Source organism: Cetorhinus maximus, chromosome 6, assembly GCF_964194155.1.
Source record: "Cetorhinus maximus chromosome 6, sCetMax3.hap1.1, whole genome shotgun sequence".
In the NCBI taxonomy this organism is placed as follows: domain Eukaryota; kingdom Metazoa; phylum Chordata; class Chondrichthyes; order Lamniformes; family Cetorhinidae; genus Cetorhinus; species Cetorhinus maximus.
The window spans coordinates 34293832-34316011 of record NC_135884.1 but is presented as its reverse complement, the minus strand read 5'-3'; the positions used below and the strand labels follow the sequence as shown (position 1 = coordinate 34316011).

Genomic DNA, 22180 nt, shown 5'->3' with positions numbered 1-22180 from the left:
TGCCAGTTCGCTCGCACAGATCCATTTTCAATGAATTCTTAAGTTTCCTTTTGGGAAAGCAGCAAATGTAGGCTGGATGCTTCCCAAGTGGGAGGGTGAATTGGAAAGTACCAAAATTTTTTACAGGCTATGCGTCCCTCCACATCCAGCACTGCTGACAGTCTGTTTCCACTTTTGTTACCTCTAGATTAGACTTCTCCAATGCCCATTGTAACAACTTCCTGAACTACATCCCTCAAAAACACATCCAGACCTGTACACCTATTCTGTTCTAAGGCTTTCTTACCCTTTGTACCTTCCTCGCTGAACCGCCTAATAAATTTAACTTATTCATGCTCATGTACAAATCCTTCCATAGTCTTGCCCACCTTACCTCTGCAGCCTTGTCTTTGATTCTGTGACATCCTTTGCAATGGCTGTCTCCTTCCACTTCACCATCAGTAGAAAAGCCATCAGATACCGTGATCTTCCTCTCTGGACCTTTTTGCTTAAACCCTCATGCCTTGCTATTACTCTTCTCAATTGGAAAACCATCTTTTTGATTATGATTTTATCATCTCTCCTATTTGTTCCACTGCTCCTCAGCACCCATTTCTCCTCTGTGAAGACCTTTTCAATAATTTCTACATTACTATATAAATTGTATGTTTTCATTAATGATGGCTTCGCTGCTTTTGAATCTTACATATCATGCTTTGCAGATGATGGTCCTGTGAGCCAAATTTCTGCAGTGAGGAAAGGAATTGTTCTACATAGGATTCCATAGAATATACATCATAGAAACAGACCATTTTGCCCAACCATGCCAGTTTCTATGCTCCACCCAAGCCTCCTCCCATTTTTCCTCTAAATCTACCATCATAACCATCTATTCCCTTCTCCCTTAATTGCTTGTCTAGCTTCCCCTTAAATGCATCCATACTACTCGCTTCAACCATAATCTTCATCAATCTTCATCAATCTTTGGGTGAAGAGGTTTCTTTTAAATTGCCTACTGGATTTCTTGGTGACTATCTTATATTGATGGCCTCTAGTTATGCTCTTCCCCACTAGATGAAATATTCTCTCTCTTTCCAGTCTATCCAAACCTTTCAGAATTTTAAAGACCTCGATTAAGTCACCCCTTAGCTTTTTTCCAACAGAAGAGACCCAGCTTGTCACGCCTTTCCTGATGTGTATACCCACGCATGTCTGGTGTCACCCCTGTAAATCTTCTTTGCACCCTCTCCAGTGCCTTCAGAATATGGCAACCAGAACTGCATGCTGCACACTCTTGTGTGCCCTAACCAAGGTTTGATACAGATTTAGCATAACTTCCTTATTTTTCAATTCCATCCCTCTTAAAAAAAATAAAATAAAACCTAGTGATTGGTTGCTTTTTTATGCCTTGCTGACCTGTGGCGTAATGTTTACTGATTGGTATATTTGTGCTCCAAGATTCCTTTGTTGCTCTACCCCACCTAGAATTGCATCTTCCAAGCAATAATTGACCTCCCGGTTCTTCTTACAAATTGTACTAAGTCACATTTATACATGTTGAACTTCATTTGTCACTTATTTGCCCATTCTGCATGCTTATTAATGTTTTCCTGTAATTTGTTGTAGTCCGCTTCAATTTTGACTACCCCCATTCCCCAATTCCCTGCCAATTTGTTGCCATTTGCAAATTTAGAAATGGTGTTTTTGAGTCCAAACTCAAAATCATTAACATAAATTGTAAGCAGTGGCAGGCCCAGCAGTGATCCTTATGGAAAACCAATTCCCACCTTCTGTCACTCTGTGCTTTCTCTTTTGAAACCAGCCCACATTCCATTCTGCCACTTGTCCCCGACTCCACATTCTCTGACCTTATTTAATGCAGCACCTTATTGAAGGCCATTTAAAAATCCCGATAAATGACATCTATTGTATTATCACTGTGTACTCTTTCTGTTACCTCCTCAAACAAATGCAATAAAGCTGGTCAAACAAGGTTTTCCCTTTTGAAATTCCTGCTGGTTATTTGTTATTGTATTTTATATATAGTAAAACAAAAATCAGAAACTCTGAAACAGCATGTAGCCATTGTTACCTCATGGCATTCAAAGGTGCTATGGCAAAGTTCAATCTGCTATGGCAACAACCCTCTGCTACATTACCTGTAGGGGAATAAATACTGATGCCTATAATAGATCATATGGGGAGATGGTGGCAAAGTGGTATTGTCACTGGACTAATACTCCAGATACCCAGGGTAATGCTCTGGATTCGAATCCCAGATGGTGAATTTGAATTGAATAAAAAATCTGGAATTAAAAGTCATAATGATGAAACCACTGTTGATTGTCAGTAAAAACCCATCTGGTTCACTAATGTCGTTTAGGGAAGGAAACTTGCCTTACCGAGTCTGGCCTACATGTAGAGTAGTGGAATGAAGATTGAATGTCACTTAACTGTTAGCCATTCAGACAGAGCCTGAGGATCTTTTGACGCGTCTTTTGCCTCTGACCTCTAAAGGAAGGTGTTTTATAGTCAATGTGGCATTGAAGGAACAGAGCACCAGCATGTGAGAGACAAACAAGAAACAATAAGCTGTTATTTCAATACAGTAAGTTTCACTGATAATACGAGTAAAATGCTTAGTTGGAGTCTTGCTGAGAGACAATTAAAATGATCAAATTACTTATGAAAAAAATCACTGAAAATGAGAGAAACCTGAAAAAAAACACTGAAAACTGGAACCCCTGGTTGTAGAGGATTTACTGAATATGTTGATTTTGATTTCCTGCATTATATTTGGAGCTGTGAACCGAAGATTAAATGAGACAAGACCATAAGACATAGGAGCAGAAATTAGGCCATTCAGCCCATCGAGTCTGCTCCGCCATTCAATCATGGCTGATAAGTTTCTCAACCCCATTCTCCCACCTTCTCCCCGTAACCTTTGATCCCCTTACCAATCAAGAACCTATCTATCTCGGTCTTAAATACACTCAATGACCTGGCCTCCACAGCCCTCTGTGGCAATGAATTCCATAGATTCACCACTCTCTGGCTAAAGAAGTTTCTCCTCATCTCTGTTCTAAAAGGTCTTCCCTTTACTCTGAGGCTGTGCCCTCGGGTCCTAGCCTCTCCTACGAATGGAAACACCTTCCCCACGTCCACTCTATCCAGGCCTTTCAGTATTCTGTAAGTTTCAATCAGATCCCCCCTCATCCTTCTAAACTCCATCGAGTATAGACCCAGAGTCCTCAAACGTTCCTCATATGTTAAACCTTTCATTCCTGGGATCATTCTCGTGAACCTCCTCTGGACCCTCTCCAGGGCCAGAACATCCTTCCTGAGATACGGGGCCCAAAATTGCTCACAATATTCTAAATGTGGTCTGACCAGAGCCTTATAAAGCCTCAGCAGCACATCCCTGCTTTTATATTCTAGTCCTCTCGAAATAAATGCCAACATTGCATTTGCCTTCCTAACTACCGACTCAACCTGCAAGTTAATCTTAAGAGAATCCTGGACTAGGACTCCCAAGTCTCCCCATTTAGAAAATAGTCTATGCCTCTATTCTTCCTACCAAAGTGCATGACCTCACACTTCCCCACGTTGTATTCCATCTGCCACTTCTTTGCCCATTCTCCTAACCTGTCCAAATCCTTCTGCAGCTTCCCCGCCTCCTCAATACTACCTGTCCCTCCGCCTATCTTTGTATCATCTGCAAACTTAGCCAGGATGCCCTCAGTTCCTTCATCTAGATCATTAATGTATAAAGTGAAAAGTTGTGGCCCCAACACTGACCTCTGCGGAACTCCACTAGTCACCGGCCGCCATCCTGAGAAGGACCCCCTTATCCCCACTCTCTGCCTCCTGCCAGACAGCCAATCTTCTATCCATGCTAGTACCTTGCCTCTAACACCATGGGCTCTTATCTTACTGAGCAGCTTCCTGTGTGGCACCTTGTCAAAGGCCTTCTGGAAGTCCAAGTAGATAACATCCATTGGCTCTCCTTTGTCTAACCTACTCGTTACCTCCTCAAGGAATTCTAACAGATTTGTCAGGCATGACCTCCCCTTGATGAAACCATGCTGACTTTGCCCAATTTTACCATGCACTTCCAAGTATTCTGAAATCTCATCCTTAATAATGGACTCTAAAATCTTACCAACAATCGAGGTCAGGCTAATTGGCCTGTAATTCCCCATCTTTTGCTTCGCTCCCTTCTTAAACAGGGGGGTTACATTAGCGATTTTCCAGTCCTCTGGGACCCTCCCTGACTCCAGTGATTCCTGAAAGATCACCACTAACATCTCCACTATCTCTTCAGCTATCTCCTTCAGAACTCTGGGGTGTAATCCATCTGGTCCAGGTGATTTATCCACCTTCAGACCTTTAAGTTTTCCTAGCACCTTCTCCTTGGTAATGGCCACCATACTCACTTCTGCCTCCCAACTCTCTTGAACTTTGGGGATGTCACTCGTGTCTTCCACTGTGAAGACTGACGCAAAGTACCTATTCAGTTCCTCCCCCATTTCTTTGTTCCCCACTACTACCTCTTCAGCGTCATTTTCCAGCGGCCCAATGTCCACTTTTGCCTCTCTCTTACCCTTTATATATCTAAAAAAACTTTTGCAATCTTCTTTTATATTACTGGCTAGTTTACCCTCATATTTAATCTTCTCCCTCCTTATTTCTCTTTTAGTTGTCCTCTGTTGGTCTCTGTAGGCTTTCCAATCCCATTGTTTCCCACTGCTCTTCCTCCGCATTGTATGCTTTCTCTTTAGCTTTTATGCTGTCCCTGACTTCCCTAGTCCGTCATGGTTGCCTCGTCCTCCCTTTAGTATGATTCTTCTTCCTAGGGATGAATTTTTGCTGTGTCTCCCAAATTACTCCCAGAAACTCCTGCCATTGCTGTTCCACTGTCTTTCCTGCTTGGCTCATCTCCCAGTCAATTCTGGCCAGCTCCTCCCTCATGCCTCTGTAGTTGCCTTTATTCAACTGTAATACCGTTACATCTGATTCCAGCTTTTTCCTCTCAAATTGCAGGGTAAATTCTATCATATTATGGTCACTTCCTCCTAAGGGTTCCTTCACCTTAAGCTCCCTTATCAAATCTGCCTCATTACACATCACTAAATCTAGAATTGCCTGTTCCCTAGTGGACTCCACCACAAGCTGCTCCAAAAAGCCATCTCGTAGACATTCCACAAATTCTTGGGATCCACTACCAACCTGATTTTCCCTATTTACCTGCATATTGAAATCCCCCATGATCACTGTAACCTTGCCTTTCTTACACGTCTTTTCTATCTCCTGGTGTATCTCATGCCCCACATCCTGATCACTGTTCGGAGGCCTGTACATAACTCCCATTATGGTTTTTTACCTTTGCGGTTCCTCAACTCTACTCACACAGATTCTACATCATCTGACCCTACGTCATTTCTTGAAAAATTAGTTATGTAGTCTCTAGGGTGATTTGGCATTTATTGCATAATGATCAAACGTGAGTCTTGGGACTCATGAAGGTAATGGAGGATTGTCACTGTAAAAGTTTTATTGTCTTTTTGAGGTACCTTGGCTAAAATTTTAACTTTTCTACTCAACCTGTGGGGAAGTGCGTAACTTCCACTGTCAGTCGTCTTCTGATGGCCTGGCTGCTCTTGGGAAGTCACTGAATAAGGAAGCTACACGAATGTGCCTACATCTGCCGAATTTTTATCTACTTCAGAGATATATCAGTTTAGTCGCAAATGCAATTTTCTATAAAGTGTTCTGTTGATATAAAGCAGTATTTGTGAGAGATCCATCTGGCAGCATTGCAATATTTCTCTGTGAATTGCTTTTTTCCTCATGATTTTAATTGTGGCTTGTGACAGTCATATTCCAAGTTGCAGAGCACCACAAAATACTGCCTTATGATCTATTGTAGGCAACAGTTTTTACTCTGGGGAACATATGCAACTTGGGCCCTCTCCTGGCCTAAAACCTCCTGCATTAAATCAAAGGAAATTAAAATATCATTGCTCCAATGAGAAGACACTTTTAATTTTATAAAAAGTAAACTTCCTCACAACAGCACTCAGTTGAGAATAATGATTCAACAAATGTTCAACTGAGTGTTTGAGGAGCATTATAGTTACCCTTCAGATGAGAGAATGTTGTGATGGTGCACCATGTTGATTTCCAATAAGCTGTTTGATAAAATGTTGGTATGTGCCAAGATCTTCTTTCAATGAGTTACCAATCACTGCTGCACTGTTAAAGTGAAGTGCTTCTTTCAGAGGGGCAGCAAAGGAAGTCATCCTAGTTCTGCAAAGGACAAAGCTTTCTTGCTTGGCCCCGTAGATCCAGAATATGAGTGGCACACGAAGACAAATGAGGGGAAGGGAAGGAATGACAGCAAAGTAAATTGATTATGTCTAATAATCTGGAATAACTTTTTTGATGAGTTTACCTTACTATAAGATCATTCTCCTAATTTTCTTTTGTTCTCACAGAAAGATCCTGCCCATTACTATGGCTATGTTTATTTTAGACAAGTTCGTGACAAAACCTTAAAACGAGGCTACTTTCAAAAGGTAAAAGTTTCCTTCGACTTATGTTTCTCTTAAGCTCATAAGAATAGTATCTTGTGGAATAAAAACAGAAGATACTGGAACAACTCAGCAAGTCCCGCTGCACCTGTGAGAGAGAAACAGAGTTAACCTTTGGGACCAGTGACCTTTCACCAGAACTGGAAAATGTTAGATGTAACAGGTTTTAAACAAGTGCAAAGGCAGGGAAAGAGGGGTGAGAGTGTAAGAACACAAGAAGGTCTGTAATAGGGTGGTAGGTAGGAGAGATTACATGACAAAAAATGATGTTGCAAGGCAAAAGGAGATGGTAATGGGACAAGTAAAGAAACAAAAGATGAGTCCAGCGGAGGTGTAAATGGGAATAGCAGAATCATCACTGACAATTGGTGTATGGAAAAATGAGCCAGAGGCTATGACCTGAAATTGTTGAACTCCCATGTTGATTCCAGAAGGTTGTAAAGTGTGTAAAGAAAATTTAATTTTTTTCTACTGTTACTCTGGGATACTGAAGCAGTCTTGTGGGGGCTGTATGTGTGTGTATGTGACTAATTTAACTAAACTGAAGACAGTCAGACTGCATGGTTTAAATAATCAAATGGATTAGGTGTAAAAGCAAGCATTTTGAAATAGAAGTGGACTAACTAATATTTGCATTTGTAGATAAGTTGAGAGGTTGTTTGAATTTCAAAGGGGAATTAGAAGGTGACAGGGAAAATGTTGTATCTTTCAGGAGTTCATTGGTAAACAAGTACTGGGGATATCATATTTTATTGACCCAAAAACAAAGACAAGATGGAAACATGAAAGATCTCATATTTGAAAGAGTTTGAGCTTCAAGGAAAGTTTAAAACAATAAGTTTTAAAAATCAAAAGGAAGAAAATATATTTAAGAAAAAATTGAAATCTGTATGGGAGTGGCCATGTGAGATCTTGAAAGGTGGGCTGTGCAAAGCCAGAGTTGTGAAAAAGCAGCCTCTCGCCACCCCAGAGAAGCACTTGCTTGTTCCAGAAAGCAAGGTTTTGATAAAAGCCTTGGAGTTGCATTATGGAGTGAGAAGGAGAGGGACGCTGTGAAATGCCTCCCTTATAACAACAGTGGGTGCCTTGTAGTAATATTACTGAATGTCTTATAGATTAAGAATCTCTTTGGACTGTTGCCTGAAAAAGGGTGTTTGTTTGGGAGTCGAGCTAAGTAGCAATCTTTTGGGAAATGTAAGACTAAATTTAACTGTGTAACTGCAATCTTGAGTGTTTAGGTTTTCTTTTCTTTTGTTAATAAATGTTTAACTTATTCTTTAAAATCCCCAAAAGTGGTAGTGGACTCTTCTGACTTCGGTGCACATACCTTCTCATAATAAAAATACAAATTGCAAATTGTTGTGATAGTTCGGCCAAGTTTCCCTTTGGGATTTGGTCAGGCAATTACCACCTGCATATCATAACAAGTGCCTAATCGAAAGATGAGGTGCTGTTCCACGAGCTTGCACTGAGCTTCATTGGAGCAGTATAGGAAGCTGAGAACAGAGAGGTCAAAGTGGGAGTGGGGTGTAAAATTAAACTGAGGTGACCACAAGCCCGAGGTGACACTTGCGGACTTAATGGAATGACCCAAATTGCGTTTGGTCTCTCCATTGCAGAGGAGACTGCATTGTGAGCAGCGAATACAGCATGCTAAATTGAAAGTACAAGTAAGTCACTGTTTCACCTAGAAGGAGTGTTTGAATGGTGGGAAGAGAGGACATAAAAGAGCAGGTGTTGCATCTCCTGTGCTTGCATGAGTAGATACCATGGGGAATGGAGCGGGTGTTTGGTAGGTTGGAGCGGTATGTCACAAGAGGGGGAAATTCTTCAGGATGCTGAAAGGAGAGTCGAGGAGAAGATGTGTTTAGTAGTGGTACCATGCTGGAGGCAGCAGAAATGACAGAAGATGATCCATTGAATACAGAGGCTGGTGGGGTGGAATGTGAAGACAAGGGGAATCCTATCATGGCTCCGGGACACAGGGGAAGGAGTGAGAGCAGAAGTGCAGAAAATAGGAGACACAGTTGAGGGTCCTGTCAACCATCGTGCAGGGGATTCCTCACGAGGAAAAAGGAAGGCGTACCTAAAGCACTGACATGGAAGGTGGCATGTCAGAACAGATGAGATAAACACTGAGAAACTGGGAGAATAGAGTAGGGTCCTTAAAGGAAGCAGGATGGAGGGAAATGTAGTCAATGTAGCTATGTACATAAGAACATAAGAAATAGGAGCAGGAGTTGGCCATTCACGCCCTCAAGCCTGCCCCACCATTCAATAAGATCATGGTTGATCTGCTCCAGGCCTCAACTCCTCTTTCGTGCCAGCTCGTCATAGCCCTCACTCCCCGATTCTTCAAAAATCTACCCACCTCCTCTTTAAATACTTCCAGTGATCTAGCCTGCACAACTCTCTGGGGTACAGAATTCCAGACAGTCAATGCCCTCTGAGAGAAGAAATTCCTTCACATCCCAGTTTTAAATGAGTATTCCCTTATTCTGTAACTATGTCCCCTAGTTCGAGATTCCCTCACTAGCGGAAACATCTTCTCAACATCTATCCTGTCAAGCCCCTTCAGAATCTTGGATGTTTCAAAAAGATCACCCCTCATTCTTCTAAACTCTAATGAATAAAGGCCGCATTTGACCGAGTGTGGCATCAAGGAGCCCTAGTAAAACTGGAATCAGGGGAAAACTCTCCACTGGTGGGAGCCATACCTAGCACAAAGGAAGATGGCTGTGGTTGTTGGAAGTCAGTCATCTCAGCTCCAGGACATCACGGCAGGAGTTCCTCATAGTAGTGTCCTCGGCCAACCATCTTCAGCTGCTCCAGCAATGACCTTCCTTCCTTCATAAGGTCAGAGTGGGGATGTTCACTGATGATTGCACAATGTTCACCCCATTCACAACTCCTCAGGTACTGAAGCAGTCCATGTCCAAATGTAGCAAGACCTGGGCAATATGCAGCCTTGGGCTGATAAGTGGCAAGTATCATTCGTGCCACACAAGTGCCAGGCAATGACTATCTCCAACAAGAGAGAATCTAGCCATCACCGCTTGACATTCAGAGGCATTACCATCACTGAAAATCCCACTATCAACATCCTGGGGGTTACCATTGACTGGAAACTGAACTGGACTAGCCATATAAATACTGTGGCTACAAGAGCAGGTCAGAGGCTAGGAATTCTGTGACGAGTAACTAAACTCCTGACTCCCCCAAAGCCTGTCCACCATCTACAAGGCACAAGTCAGGAGTGTGATGGAATCCTCTCCACTTGCATGGATGACTGCAGCTCCCACCACACTCAAGAAGCTTGACACCATCCAGGACAAAGTAGCCCACTTGATTGGCACCATATCCACAAACATTCACTCCCTCCACCACCGATGCACAGTTGCAGCAGTGTGTGACATCTAAGAGGCACTGCAGGAATTCAGCAAGGCTCCTTAGACAGCACCTTCCAAACCCACGACCACCACCATCTAGAATGACAAGGGCAGCAGATAGATAGGAACACCACCACCTGGAAGTTCCCTTCCAAGTCTCTCACCATCCTGACTTGGAAATATATCACCATTCCTTCACTGTCGCTGGGTCAAAATTCTGGAATTCCCTAACAGCAATGTGGGTGTACCTACACCACATGGACTGCAACGGATCAAGAAGGCAGCTCACCACCACCACCTCAAGGGCAACTAGGGCTGGGCAATAAATGCTGGCCCAGCCAGCGAAGTCCACATCCCGTGAATGAATTTTAAAAATGTCAGGATGGTGAGTGACTAGGAAGAGAATCTATCGGATCAATCCACTTATTCCTCATTCTCCAATAAAGAATGGTTAAACATAGATTTTTGAGGTGGAAATATTTCCTTTAAGAATTTTTTCAAAGTAGTACAAGCAGGAAATAAGTTAGATAAAGCATGCCACTGCCCAATTGAGTGCTGATTTATTTGAGTACTGATACATATTTAATGAGCCGTAACGTTCAATTTCCCCAGCATCGGATTTGGGGGTACCCCAAAGATGCACTGAGGAATCTCTCTTGGAAGTTAACAGGTAAGGGCTTGCACAGCAATTGGCCGTAAGTGCATGCTTCCTCTGGACAATTGCCCTGTGCTGGGAACCATCTGAAAATGTGGTTTAAATCACAAACTTCGGATGGTTCCGCCAGGCTTACACCAATACTTACTCAGAAAAAGTTAGAAGAATTAAAACCTCTTCTAACTTCTGGGTAACTATTGTAAGGACCCAGACTGACCCCACGGGATTACCCCACCCTGATGCCCCCCCCCATCTGCCAACTATCCCCAACCTCCCTGACCGCCACTCCCCTCTGATCCCACCCCCATCAGACATCCAACACCCTCTTCCTCTGAACTCCTCCCAACCCCCACTCCAACACCCCTGACCTCTCCAAACCTCCAACCCCTGACGTCCACTTCCCTCCGACCCTCCTGCCCCCAACCTCTGACCTTCCCTCCGACCCCTCTCCACCCTCCCTGGACCTCCAACCCCCACCTCCTCCTTGGACCTCCGACCCCACCCACCACCCCCCTGGACCTCCGACACCCCCCCTCCAGACCTCCACCCCACACCCCTCACCCTCCGAACCTGCAAATCCTATCCACTTACCTTCTTCCTGGCTTATCAACTTCACTGGCTGTTTAAACTTATCTGCTTTACGGCAGCAAGTGCCGTAAAAAAGGGAGCATGGCTTCCTTGACTCTGCCAGAGCTGCGCTTCGCTGAGGCCTGCGAAGAGTATCTCGATGCATGCCCCAAGCAGCTCCGGCAAATGGAAGTATCAGCGTAAGTTTCACGGGCAGGTAATTGTTTTATTTCTTCTAATTCCTGCGGTCCATCTCTTTCCGCGCGAGTTGGATTTGATTTGCTGTATGTTTCAGATACAAGTTTCAAAGCCCAAGTATTTTAAATAATACTGAAAATGAAAATAATGCATTTATTAAATTTCTTTTTACCTCTAACTGGGTATTTCCATCCTACTAAACTTCAATTTTAAATTCAACAGTCAATTAACACTCTTGCTGAAGGGAAATTTTGCCCACAAGCAATTTACAAAATGTGGAGAGCACTAACCTGGTATACTGTACATCATTGATCACAGCTGAAAAGCAGTTATAAATTATTCTTCTTGCAGATCATCCTTTGAGAGGAAACCTAGTGTGTGAGAAATCTAATAAGTTTCACTATGCTATTAAATGAATATGTATTTCTAGTGCTTCCTGTTGTCAGTAGGGTACAGCAATCAGGCTTGACATGATCTAGCTGAGGTGACTGGAAAGGCATCAGGAATAGTTACATTTGCACACTTCAAAGGGTTGAAACAGTGGGGGTGAAGGGAAAGGGATACACAAGTGACCGAGTCAATGTTCCAGACAGTTGGTCTGGAACAGCCCAGGTTACTCAATTGGTAGATAATGGAACTCTTAATGCCATGGTCATCATTTTGAGTTTTGCATCGGGTAATGATTTTTTTCTTAAATATTTAAATGAAAAATATTTTTATCGGTTTTTCCCAAAAAAAGTGACCTTACACATTTTACAATAAATACAGCAAACATAATTAGGTGCCAAAAAAACCACTTTTTGCTATAGAAAAGCTATAATAAATACTCATGTGTCAGAAGGGTGGTACTCCTAGTCATTTGATTTATTGTAGAAATTCTGATCTTCTGAAAATGAAATAGCAAACTTCATTAACTTTGAGTCAAATTTAAAAGATGAAATGCTATTATTAGATTGCAACATAATCTTTTGCAAGGTCAAAATGTTACGAATATATTTAATACACTTAGTTAAAAAGTACAAGACTTTGACTTCCTTTTACATACTTTGTATATGGTAAAATGAGCTTCACATTGTGATCATTTAATAAAAATTTATGTATTTTAGGAGTGATCTTGGTTTTGTGCTGAAATGTCCCTCCTTACTTTTCATTCTTGTGTCACTAATAAAACCTTGTATCCAAAGGTAATTTACATTGGGGTAGAAATGAAACTGTTTGAATTTGAAAACAAAAAGCTAAAAGCTACTGCGGATGCTGGAAATCCAAAACATAAACAGAATTACCTGGAAAAACTCAGCAGGTCTGGCAGCATCGGTGGAGAAGAAGGTCCAACCCCAACATTGTCATCAAACCCGCTGACAAGGGTGGTACTGTTGTTGTCTGGCGCATTGACCTCTACCTCGCGGAGGCTGAGCGTCAACTCGCAGACACTTCCTCCTACCTCTCCCTGGACCATGACCCCACCACAGAACATCAAGCCATTGTTTCCAGGACTGTCACTGACCTCATCTCCTCTGGACATCTTCCTCCCACAGCTTCCAACTTAATAGTCGCCCAACCTCGGACGGCCCGCTTCTACCTCCTACCCAAAATCCACAAACAGAACTGTCCTGGCAGACCGATCGTGTCAGCCTGTTCCTGCCCCACGGAACTCATTTCTCGTTATCTTGACTCCCTCTCTCTCCCCTTGTCCAGTCCCTTCCCACCTACATCCGTGATTCCTCTGACACCTTACGTCACATCAACAATTTCCAGTTCACTGGCCCCAACCGCTTCCTCTTCACCATGGATGTCCAATCCCTCTACACCTCCATCCCCCACCAGGAAGGTCTGAGGGCCCTTAGCTTCTTCCTTGAACAGAGGCCCGAACAATCCCCATCCACCACTACTCTCCTCCGTCTGGCTGAACTTGTTCTCACACTGAACAATTTCTCCTTTACCTCCTCTCACTTCCTCCAAATAAAAGGTGTGGCTATGGGTACCCGCATGGGCCCCAGCTATGCCTGTCTCTTTATGGGGTATGTGGAACATTCTTTGTTCCAGTCCTACTCCAGCCCCCTCCCACAACTCTTTCTCCGGTACATCGATGATTACTTCAGTGCTGCTTCATGCTCTCGTCGGGACCTGGAAAAATTTATTAATTTTGCTTCCAATCTCCACCCCTCCATCATTTTCACATGGTCCATCTCTGACACTTCTCTTCCCTTCCTTGACCTCTCTGTCTCAATTTCTGATGATAGACTGTCCACCAATATCCATTACAAGCCTACCGACTCCCACAGCTACCTCGACTACAGCTCCTCACACCCCGCTTCCTGTAAGGACTCCATCCCATTCTCTCAGTTCCTTCACCTCCGTCGCATCTGTTCTGATGAAGCTACCTTCAAAAACAGCTCCTCTGACATGTCCTCCTTCTTCCTTAACCGAGATTTTCCACCCACGGTCGTTGACAGGGCCCTCAACCGTGTCCGGCCCATATCCCGCGCATCCTCCCTCACGCCTTCTCCTCCTTCCCAGAAACATGATAGGGTCCCCCTTGTCCTCACTTATCACCCCACCAGCCTCCGCATTCAAAGGATCATCCTCCGCCATTTCCGCCAACTCCAGCATGATGCCACCACCAAACACATCTTCCCTTCACCCCCCCTGACAGCATTCCGTAGGGATCGTTCCCTCCGGGACACCCTGGTCCACTCCTCCATCACCCCCTACTCCTCAACCCCCACCTGTGGCACCTCCCCATGCCCACGCAGAAGATGCAACACCTGCCCCTTCACTTTCTCTCTCCTCACCGTCCAAGGGCCCAAACACTCCTTTCAAGTGAAGCAGCGTTTCACTTGCATTTCCCCTAACTTAGTCTACTGCATTCGTTGCTCCCAATGCGGTCTCCTCTACATTGGAGAGACCAAACGCAAACTGGGCAACCGCTTTGCAGAACACCTGCGGTCTGTCCGCAAGAAAGACCCAAACCTCCCTGTCGCTTGCCATTTTAACACTCCACCCTGTTCTCTTGCCCACATGTCTGTCCTTGGCTTGCTGCATTGTTCCAGTGAAGCCCAACGCAAACTGGAGGAACAGCACCTCATCTTCCGACAAGGCACCTCACAGCCTTCCAGGCTGAATATTGAATTCAACAACTTTAGATCTTAAACTCCCCCTCCCCCCATCCCCACCCCGTTTCTCCCCCCTCCCTTTTTTTTCAATAATTTATATAGATTCTTCTTTTCCCACCTATTTCCATTATTTTTAAATCTAGAACTAAAACTTTGTTAGTCTTTCCACCCCACCCCCACTAGAGCTGTACCTTGAGTGTTCTGTCTTCCATTCTTAATTAGCACTTTTCTTAGACAAATATCACCACCTTCAACACCTCTTTGATCCTTTTGTCTGTGACATCTTTTGATTATCTGCTCCTATCACTGCTTGCTTATCTCCACAATCACCACACCCTCAACTTCTCTCTCCCCCCGCGCCCCCCCCCCCCCACCTTAAACCAGCTTATATTTCACCTTTCTCCTAACTATACTTCAGTTCTGCCGAAGGGTCGTGAAGACTCGAAACGTTAACTGATTTCTTCTCCACCGATGCTGCCAGACCTGCTGAGTTTTTCCAGGTAATTCTGTTTTTGTTTGAATTTAAAGCCTGCTATTGATAAAATTCCTTCTGCTGTGGTGCACTTTTGCAGCATCACAGGGTTCCTCCCTTTTCTTCCTTCTCCTCTTCCTCTGGCTTGTCCTTGTGAGTGGTTTTATTTTAAGGTGCATACCACAGTGCTGTAGAATGCAGTACTATTGGGGCACAGATTCAGTTTTGTTCATTCTATTGCGCACCCCAGAAAGAAAATCTGGACAGTTATTCAACCTGTAGAGGGGGCTTTAAACTAAATAATGGGGGCAAGGGATCAAATTTGGCAAAACGTGGTAAACTAAAGAGTAGAGAGAACAAGGCAAGAAAGAAAGATACTAATATGGGAAATGATAAACAGAATGTGACAGGAAGGGACAGACATTACAATCTAAGAGTAAATCACCAGATAATGCTAGCCACTACAAAAATAATAAAAGGACAAAACTAACAACTCTGTACCTAAATGCAAGTAGCATTCGAAACAAAACAGATGATCTGATGGTACAAATAGAAATAAATAAGTACAATCTGATAGCCATTACAGAGACATGGCTACAGGTTGACATGGACTGGGACCTGAATGTTGAAGGGTACATGACAATTAGGAAGAATAGGAAGTTAGGAAAAGGTATAGGGTTGCGCTATTAGTTGATGATAGTATTATCACATTAGCGAGGGATGACCTAAATTCAGGAAACCAGGCAGTTTAGGTTGAGATAAGAAATGATAAAGGCAAGAAGGCACTTGTGGGAGTGATGTACAGGCCCCCTAATTGTAACTACACAGTAGGACAGAATTTAAAGGAAGAGATAATGGGAGCTTGTCAGAAAGGTACAGCGATAATCATAGGGGATTTTAATCTACCCAAAGATGGGAAAAATCAAATGGGCAAAGGTAGCGTAGATGAGGAGTTGACAGAATGTTTTTGGGATAGTTTCTTAGCACGTTCTGGAGCCAACCAGAGAGCAGGCTATACGAGACCTGGTATTGTGCAACGAGATAGGATTAATTGATAACCTCACAGTGAAGGCACCCCTAGGTAGCAGCAATCATATTATGATTGAATTTTACATTGTTTGAGGGAGAAAAGAATGGTTCTGAAACTCGTATTTTAAACTTAAATAAGTCCAATTATGAGGGCATGAAAACAGAGCTAGCTAAAGTGAACTGGCAAATAAGGGTAAGGGATAGGTCAATAGAGATCCAGTGGCAGACTTTGAAAGGGATATTTCAGAATACACAGAATAGCTACATTCCAATGAGAAAGAAAACTTCCAAGGGAGGACCCACCATCCGTGGTTAACTAAAAAAGTTGAAGACAGTATCAAACTTAAAGAAAAAGCATATCATTGCAGAGATGGGTGACAGGTCAGAAGATTGGACAGGATATAAATAAGAACAACAAAGAATGACAAAAATATTAATAAGGAGGAAAAAATTAAGAGTACGCGAGGAAGCAAGCCAGAAATATAAAGACAGATAGTAAGAGTTTCTATAGATATTTAAATAAGAAGAGTTTTTTTTTTAAAAGTGAGTTATACAGGGCACTGGTGAGACCACATCTGGATTACTGTCTACAGCATTGGTCTCCCTATTTAAGGAGGGATGTAAATGCATTGGAGGAGGCAGTTCAGAGAAGGTTTACTAGACCTTACTAGACTAAGAATGGGTGGGATGTCTTATGAGGAAAGATTGGACAAGTTAGGCTTGTACCCAATGGAGTTTAGAAGGTTAAGAGGTGACTTAATTGAAACCTTTAAGATCCTGAGAGGTCTTGACAGAATAGATGTGGAGAGGATGTTTCCTCTTGTAGGAGAATCTAGAACTAGAGATCACGGTTTAAAAATAAGGGGTCGCTCATTTAAGACAAAGACAAGGAGAAATTTTTTTTCTGAGTGGCATGAGTTGTTTGAACATTTTTCCTCAAAAGGCAGTGGAAGCAGAGTCTTTGAATTTTTTTATGGCAGAGCAAGAGAGATTCTTGATTTAAAAGGGGGGTGAAAGGTCAATAGGGGTAGGCAGGAATGCAGAGTGGAGTTTACAATTAGATCAGCCATGGTCTTATTGAATGGTGGAGCAGGCTCGAGATGCCGAGTGGCCTACTCCTGCTCTTAATTCGTATATATGTTTGTATGTTGATATTACATTAAAAAAGGCTTTTATATTGTGTTCATAATACCAGATTCCTAAGTGCAGGTCTTTGGCACCTGACTTCAAATGAAATGGAAAATTTGCAAAAAAACAAGTTTTCCTTGTTTTACATCTGTCTTATGGTTGGTTGCGCAGGCCCCACACTTTGTGCATGACGCATGCCAGTGTTATTAAATACAATATAAAAGCACATTGAAAATGCTACGAAAAACCTGTGACATGTGGCAAACCATTGAAAATAAGGCTGTAGTGAAATTTCTGCTTGAAGTGTAAATGTTATGGATTTATGACATGTCACATTAAGATAAAAATAACCACATCAAACTTTTAACAAAGTTTCTTAACATGAGCTATGATACAGACATATTGGATGCCTCAGAATAAGCCTGAAGCAATTTAATTTAACCCCTATCAAATTAAAGATAATTTATTTGTTTCTATTTTTCCCCCCCTTTCAATAGTTATTATTCTGAAATTTAGAAAACAGTAACTGGAAACTCTATTTCTTGTATTGTTGAGGACAAACTGGTTAAAATATAAAAATGAAATGCTCTTTTGTTCCAACAAAATTAGGTGTGTGCATCCCTGTTGCATTAATCATATCTTGTGTGAGGTTTTGGATAAGTGGTAATGAAATGAGAGAGTGGCTTTGCTCTTGCTTAGAAACACGCAGCAACAAATCTAGCTTTTGGTCTCAAGAATTGGTTATGCCTCCAAATAGCCAAAAATGGGAGTGAAATTGAGAACTTCTTTTCCTTCTGCAGAGCTATTGTAATGTGGTGTTACTGGATCAAACCAGTCATACTTTCTTTCCCTGTTATTGCTACGACAGTCTAAAGCTTTTTTCAAATTTGCCAAGTATGGTAGTATCTCACAGTACGCTGGTGCAAGCTGAGACAAGTCAGAAAGTTACAGAACAAGTTTGGTATTCAATTTCTAAAAGTATACAGTATTCCTCTGTATCAATAATTTGTTAAGTATACACAACGTAATATTTTCTTTTCTTATTTTAAACAGTAAACTGCTTTTGAATGTCAATTATTTTCATGAAGATTGTATACGGCATAGTAGATCAAATCATGTATATGTTGCCTATATAACCATGTTTAAAAAAGACATTATTATCATTGACAGCCTGATCACATTTTTTGCCTCCACTTATCAGTTATATGTGCCTTACTTTACAAAAAAACATACTTAAGGATACATCACATTCTTTTAATGAGGTAGCAGAAATCCAGTGTTCTAACTTAAGAAAAACACTTTTAGGTCATTTTTTTATACCATGGTTAAATCTGTTGCTCTTGCATACCTCCAGTGGCTGGTTACAAAACAGCATTAGAACAGTTGGTGCTCAGTGTTTTCTGTTTATATTTCAGATTTCCAGCATCCATACTATTTTAAAATGAGTCAGCATTTTTTTTGTGTGTGAATGGGACTTCATCAAACAAAGAAAATAACAGCTTGTTCAATCTTTCATATCTTTATTACCTAGTCTTTGTAAAATATTTGACCTTTTAATAACATAAGTAAACTCTTTGTCCATTAACTTGGTTATTCTAGAGGATATGGGTTGTGATTTTAAATGTTTGACGAGACCATAGAAGGAGCTAAAGAGGGAAATCTGATAGAGTTAAACATAGGAAATATAGAAAAAGATAGAAAATAGGAGGTCATTCGGCCCTTCGAGCCTGATCCCATTCAGTATGATCGTGGCTGATCCTCTACCTTAGTGCCATACTCCCACGCCCTTCCCATATCCCTTAACGTGGTGGAGAATTCCACAGGTTCACCACCCTCTGAGTAAAGAGGTTTCTCCTCATCTCAGTCCTAAATGGTCTACCCCTGAGACTGTGACCTTGTTCTAGATCCCCAGCTGGAGGAAATATCATCCCTGCATGCAATCTGTCCATCACTGTCAGAATTTTAAAAGTTTCAATGAGATCGCCTCTCAATCTTCTAAACTCCAGTGAATACAGGCCTAATCAACCCAATCTCTCCTCATACGACAATCCTGCCATCCCAAGAATAAGTCTGGTGAACCTTTGATGCACTCCCTCTATGGCAGGTATATCCTTCCTTAGGTAAGGAGACCAAAACTGCGCACACTACTCCAGGTGTGGTCTCACCAAAGCCCTGTATAGCTGCAGTAAGACACTTGCTCCTGTACTCAAGTCCTCTCACAGTGAATGCCAACATACCATTTGCCTTTTTAACTGCTTGCTGGACCTGTTTGCTTGCTTTCAGTGATTAGTGTACAAGGACATACAGGTCCCTTTGTACATTAACACTTCCCAATCTACCACCATTTAAATAATACTCTGCCATTCTGTTTTTCCTACCAAAGTGGATAACTTCACACGTATCCACGTTATCTTGCATCTGCCATGTATTTGCCCACTCACGCGATCTGTCTAAATCGCCTTGAAGCCTCTTAACACCCTCCTCACCGCTCACATTCCCACCAAGTTTCGTGCCGTCAGCAAACTTCAAAATATTACATTTGGTTCCCTCATCCAACTCATTGATATATATTGTGAATTGGGCCCAAGCACTGATCCCTGCAGTACCCCACTAGTCACTACCTGCCATTCCGCAAAAGACCCATTTATTCAACTCTGTTTCCTGCCTACTAGCCAATTCTGCCAATATATTACCCCCAATCCCATGTGCTTCAATGTTACACACTAACCTCTTATGTGGGACTTTGTCAAAAGCTTTCTGAAAACCTAAATACACCACATCCACTGGTTCTGCCTTATCTATTCTGCTAGTTACATCCTCAGAAAACTCCAGTAGGTTTGTCAGACATAATTTCCCTATCATAAATCCATGTTAACTTTGTCTAATCCCCTTGATATTTTCTGACTGTCCTGTTATCACATCCTTTTGTAATAGACTCTAGCATTTTCCCAACTACTGATGTTAGGCTAACGAGTCTGTAATTCGCTGTTTTCTCCCTCCTTTTTAAAATTGTTGGGTTACATTTGCCATCCTTCAATCTGCCGGGGCTTTTCCAGAATCTACAGAATTTTGGAAGATGACAACTAACGCATCCACTATTTCCATGGCCAGCTTCTTTAGTACCCTGGGATGTAGATAATTGGACCTTGGGGATTTATTGGCTTTCAGTCCCATTAATTTCTCCAGCACTATTGCTTTAGTGATACTAATTTCCTTCAATGCCTCCTTCTCACTAAACCCTTAGTTCCCTAATATTTTGGGGAAGTTATTTGTGCCTTCCTCCATGAAGACAGACTAAGTAGTTGTTTAATAAAGGCAATATACTGCGGATGCTGGAAATCTGAAACGAAAACAAAAATTGTTTGAAAAACTCAGCAGGCCTGACAGCATCTGTGGAGAGAGAGACAGAGATAACGTTTCGAGTCTGTGTGACTCTTCTTCAGATCTAAAGGGAGGTAGAGATGTGGTGAAATATACACTGATTAAAGAGAGTGGAACCGGTGAAGCTGGATAGAAGGCCAACGATAGGTGGAGGCAAAGGAGAGATGGCAAAAGATGTCATAAACAGAAGGTCAAAGAGCTGTTAATGGTGGTGGTACTGGCTAAATGAGGTGCTAGTGGTGACATTAAGAAAGCAAAATGTGATGATGGCTGGACCAGGGTAAGCACTCTGGAAAGTGATGGCCCTAATGGAGGTGGGTTGGGGGGAGGGGCAGTGGTGGGAAGAAAGATCGAAAATAGGCTAAAAGCTGGGGATAGAACAATGAATGAAAATGGAAATAATTTTTTTTTTAAATAATGAAAATAAGTGGTAGTGTTATTTTTTAAATTTATTTCCATTTTCATTCATTGTTTTATCCCCAGTGGATTACACGAAAATTGGTGGGGTGGTAAATAGTGAGGAGGATAGCCTTAGATTACAGGAGGATATAGACGGGCTGGTCAGATGGGCTGATCAGTGGCAAATGGAATTTAATCTGGATAAGTGTGAGGTGATGCACATGGGCAGGACAAGCAAGGAACGGGAATACACGATGAATAGTAGGACCCTGGGAAATAACGAGGATCAGAGGGACCTTGGTGTGCATGTCCACCGGCCCCTTAAGGTAGTGGGACAGGTAGATAAGGTGGTTAAGAAGGCATATGGGATACTTGCCTTTATTAGCCGAGGCATAGAATATAAGAGCAGGGAGGTTATGCTGGAACTGTATAAAACGCTGGTTAGGCCACAGCTAGAGTATTGCGTGCAGTTCTGGAATCTGCATTATAGGAAGGATGTGATTGCACTAGAGAGAGTGCAGAGGAGATTTACCAGGATGTTGCCTGGACTGGAGAGTTTTAGTTATGAGGAGAGATTGGATAGACTGGGGTTATTTTCCCTGGAGCAGAGGAGATTGAGGGGGGACATGATTGAGGTGTATAAAATTATGAGGGGCATAGATAGGGTAGACAGGAAGGAACTTTTCCCCTTGGTGGAGGGACAATAACCAGGGGGCAGAGATTTAAGGTAAGGGGCAGGAGGTTTAGAGGGGATGTGAGGAAGAATTTTTCACCCAGAGGGTGGTGGAAATCTGGGACTCTCTGCCTGAAAGGGTGGTAGAGGCAGAAACCCTCATAACATTTAAAAAGTGTTTGGATGTGCACTTGCGATGCCATAGCATACAAGGCTATGGGCCTAGTGCTGGAAAATGGGATCAGAATAGTTAGGTACTTGATTGACTGGCACAGACTCAATGGGCTTTTAGTACTGTAGTACTGTGCTGTAGACCTCTATGACTCTAATGCTGCAGGTTGATTAATTTTCCTTAAACTATGTAGCAAAGCATCTAACAGCTAGGTGTCTCTATTTTTCTCATTTACCAATTAATTTTCCAGTAAAATAGTAAATAGTTAACGTGGAAGAAATTTATATACATGGAATTGCTTTAGTACTTTCGGAACTGATGCATTTTTATTGATATTTCAAACATGGGTTAAAAAAAGATTTTGTGCAGTTAAATTTTCATCTTCAATTTAAATGAAATGCAATCATTTATGTCCAGTAACTGAATTTTTCT

At 42.2% G+C, this 22180-nt stretch overlaps 1 protein-coding gene across 3 annotated transcripts in view; it reads left to right on the top strand.

Annotated features, from left to right (window-relative positions):
* dennd6a (DENN/MADD domain containing 6A) overlaps positions 1–22180 on the top strand; it is a 115590-nt gene that overhangs the window by 52023 nt on the left and 41387 nt on the right. For all 3 annotated transcript variants that reach the window (XR_013576828.1, XM_078543590.1, XM_078543589.1), the window contains one exon: positions 6477–6557. Coding sequence is in view for 2 of the 3 variants with exons in the window: in XM_078543590.1 (XP_078399716.1) it covers positions 6477–6557 (81 nt within the window). In the remaining variant the exon portion in view is untranslated. The remainder of the gene's footprint in view (positions 1–6476; positions 6558–22180) is intronic.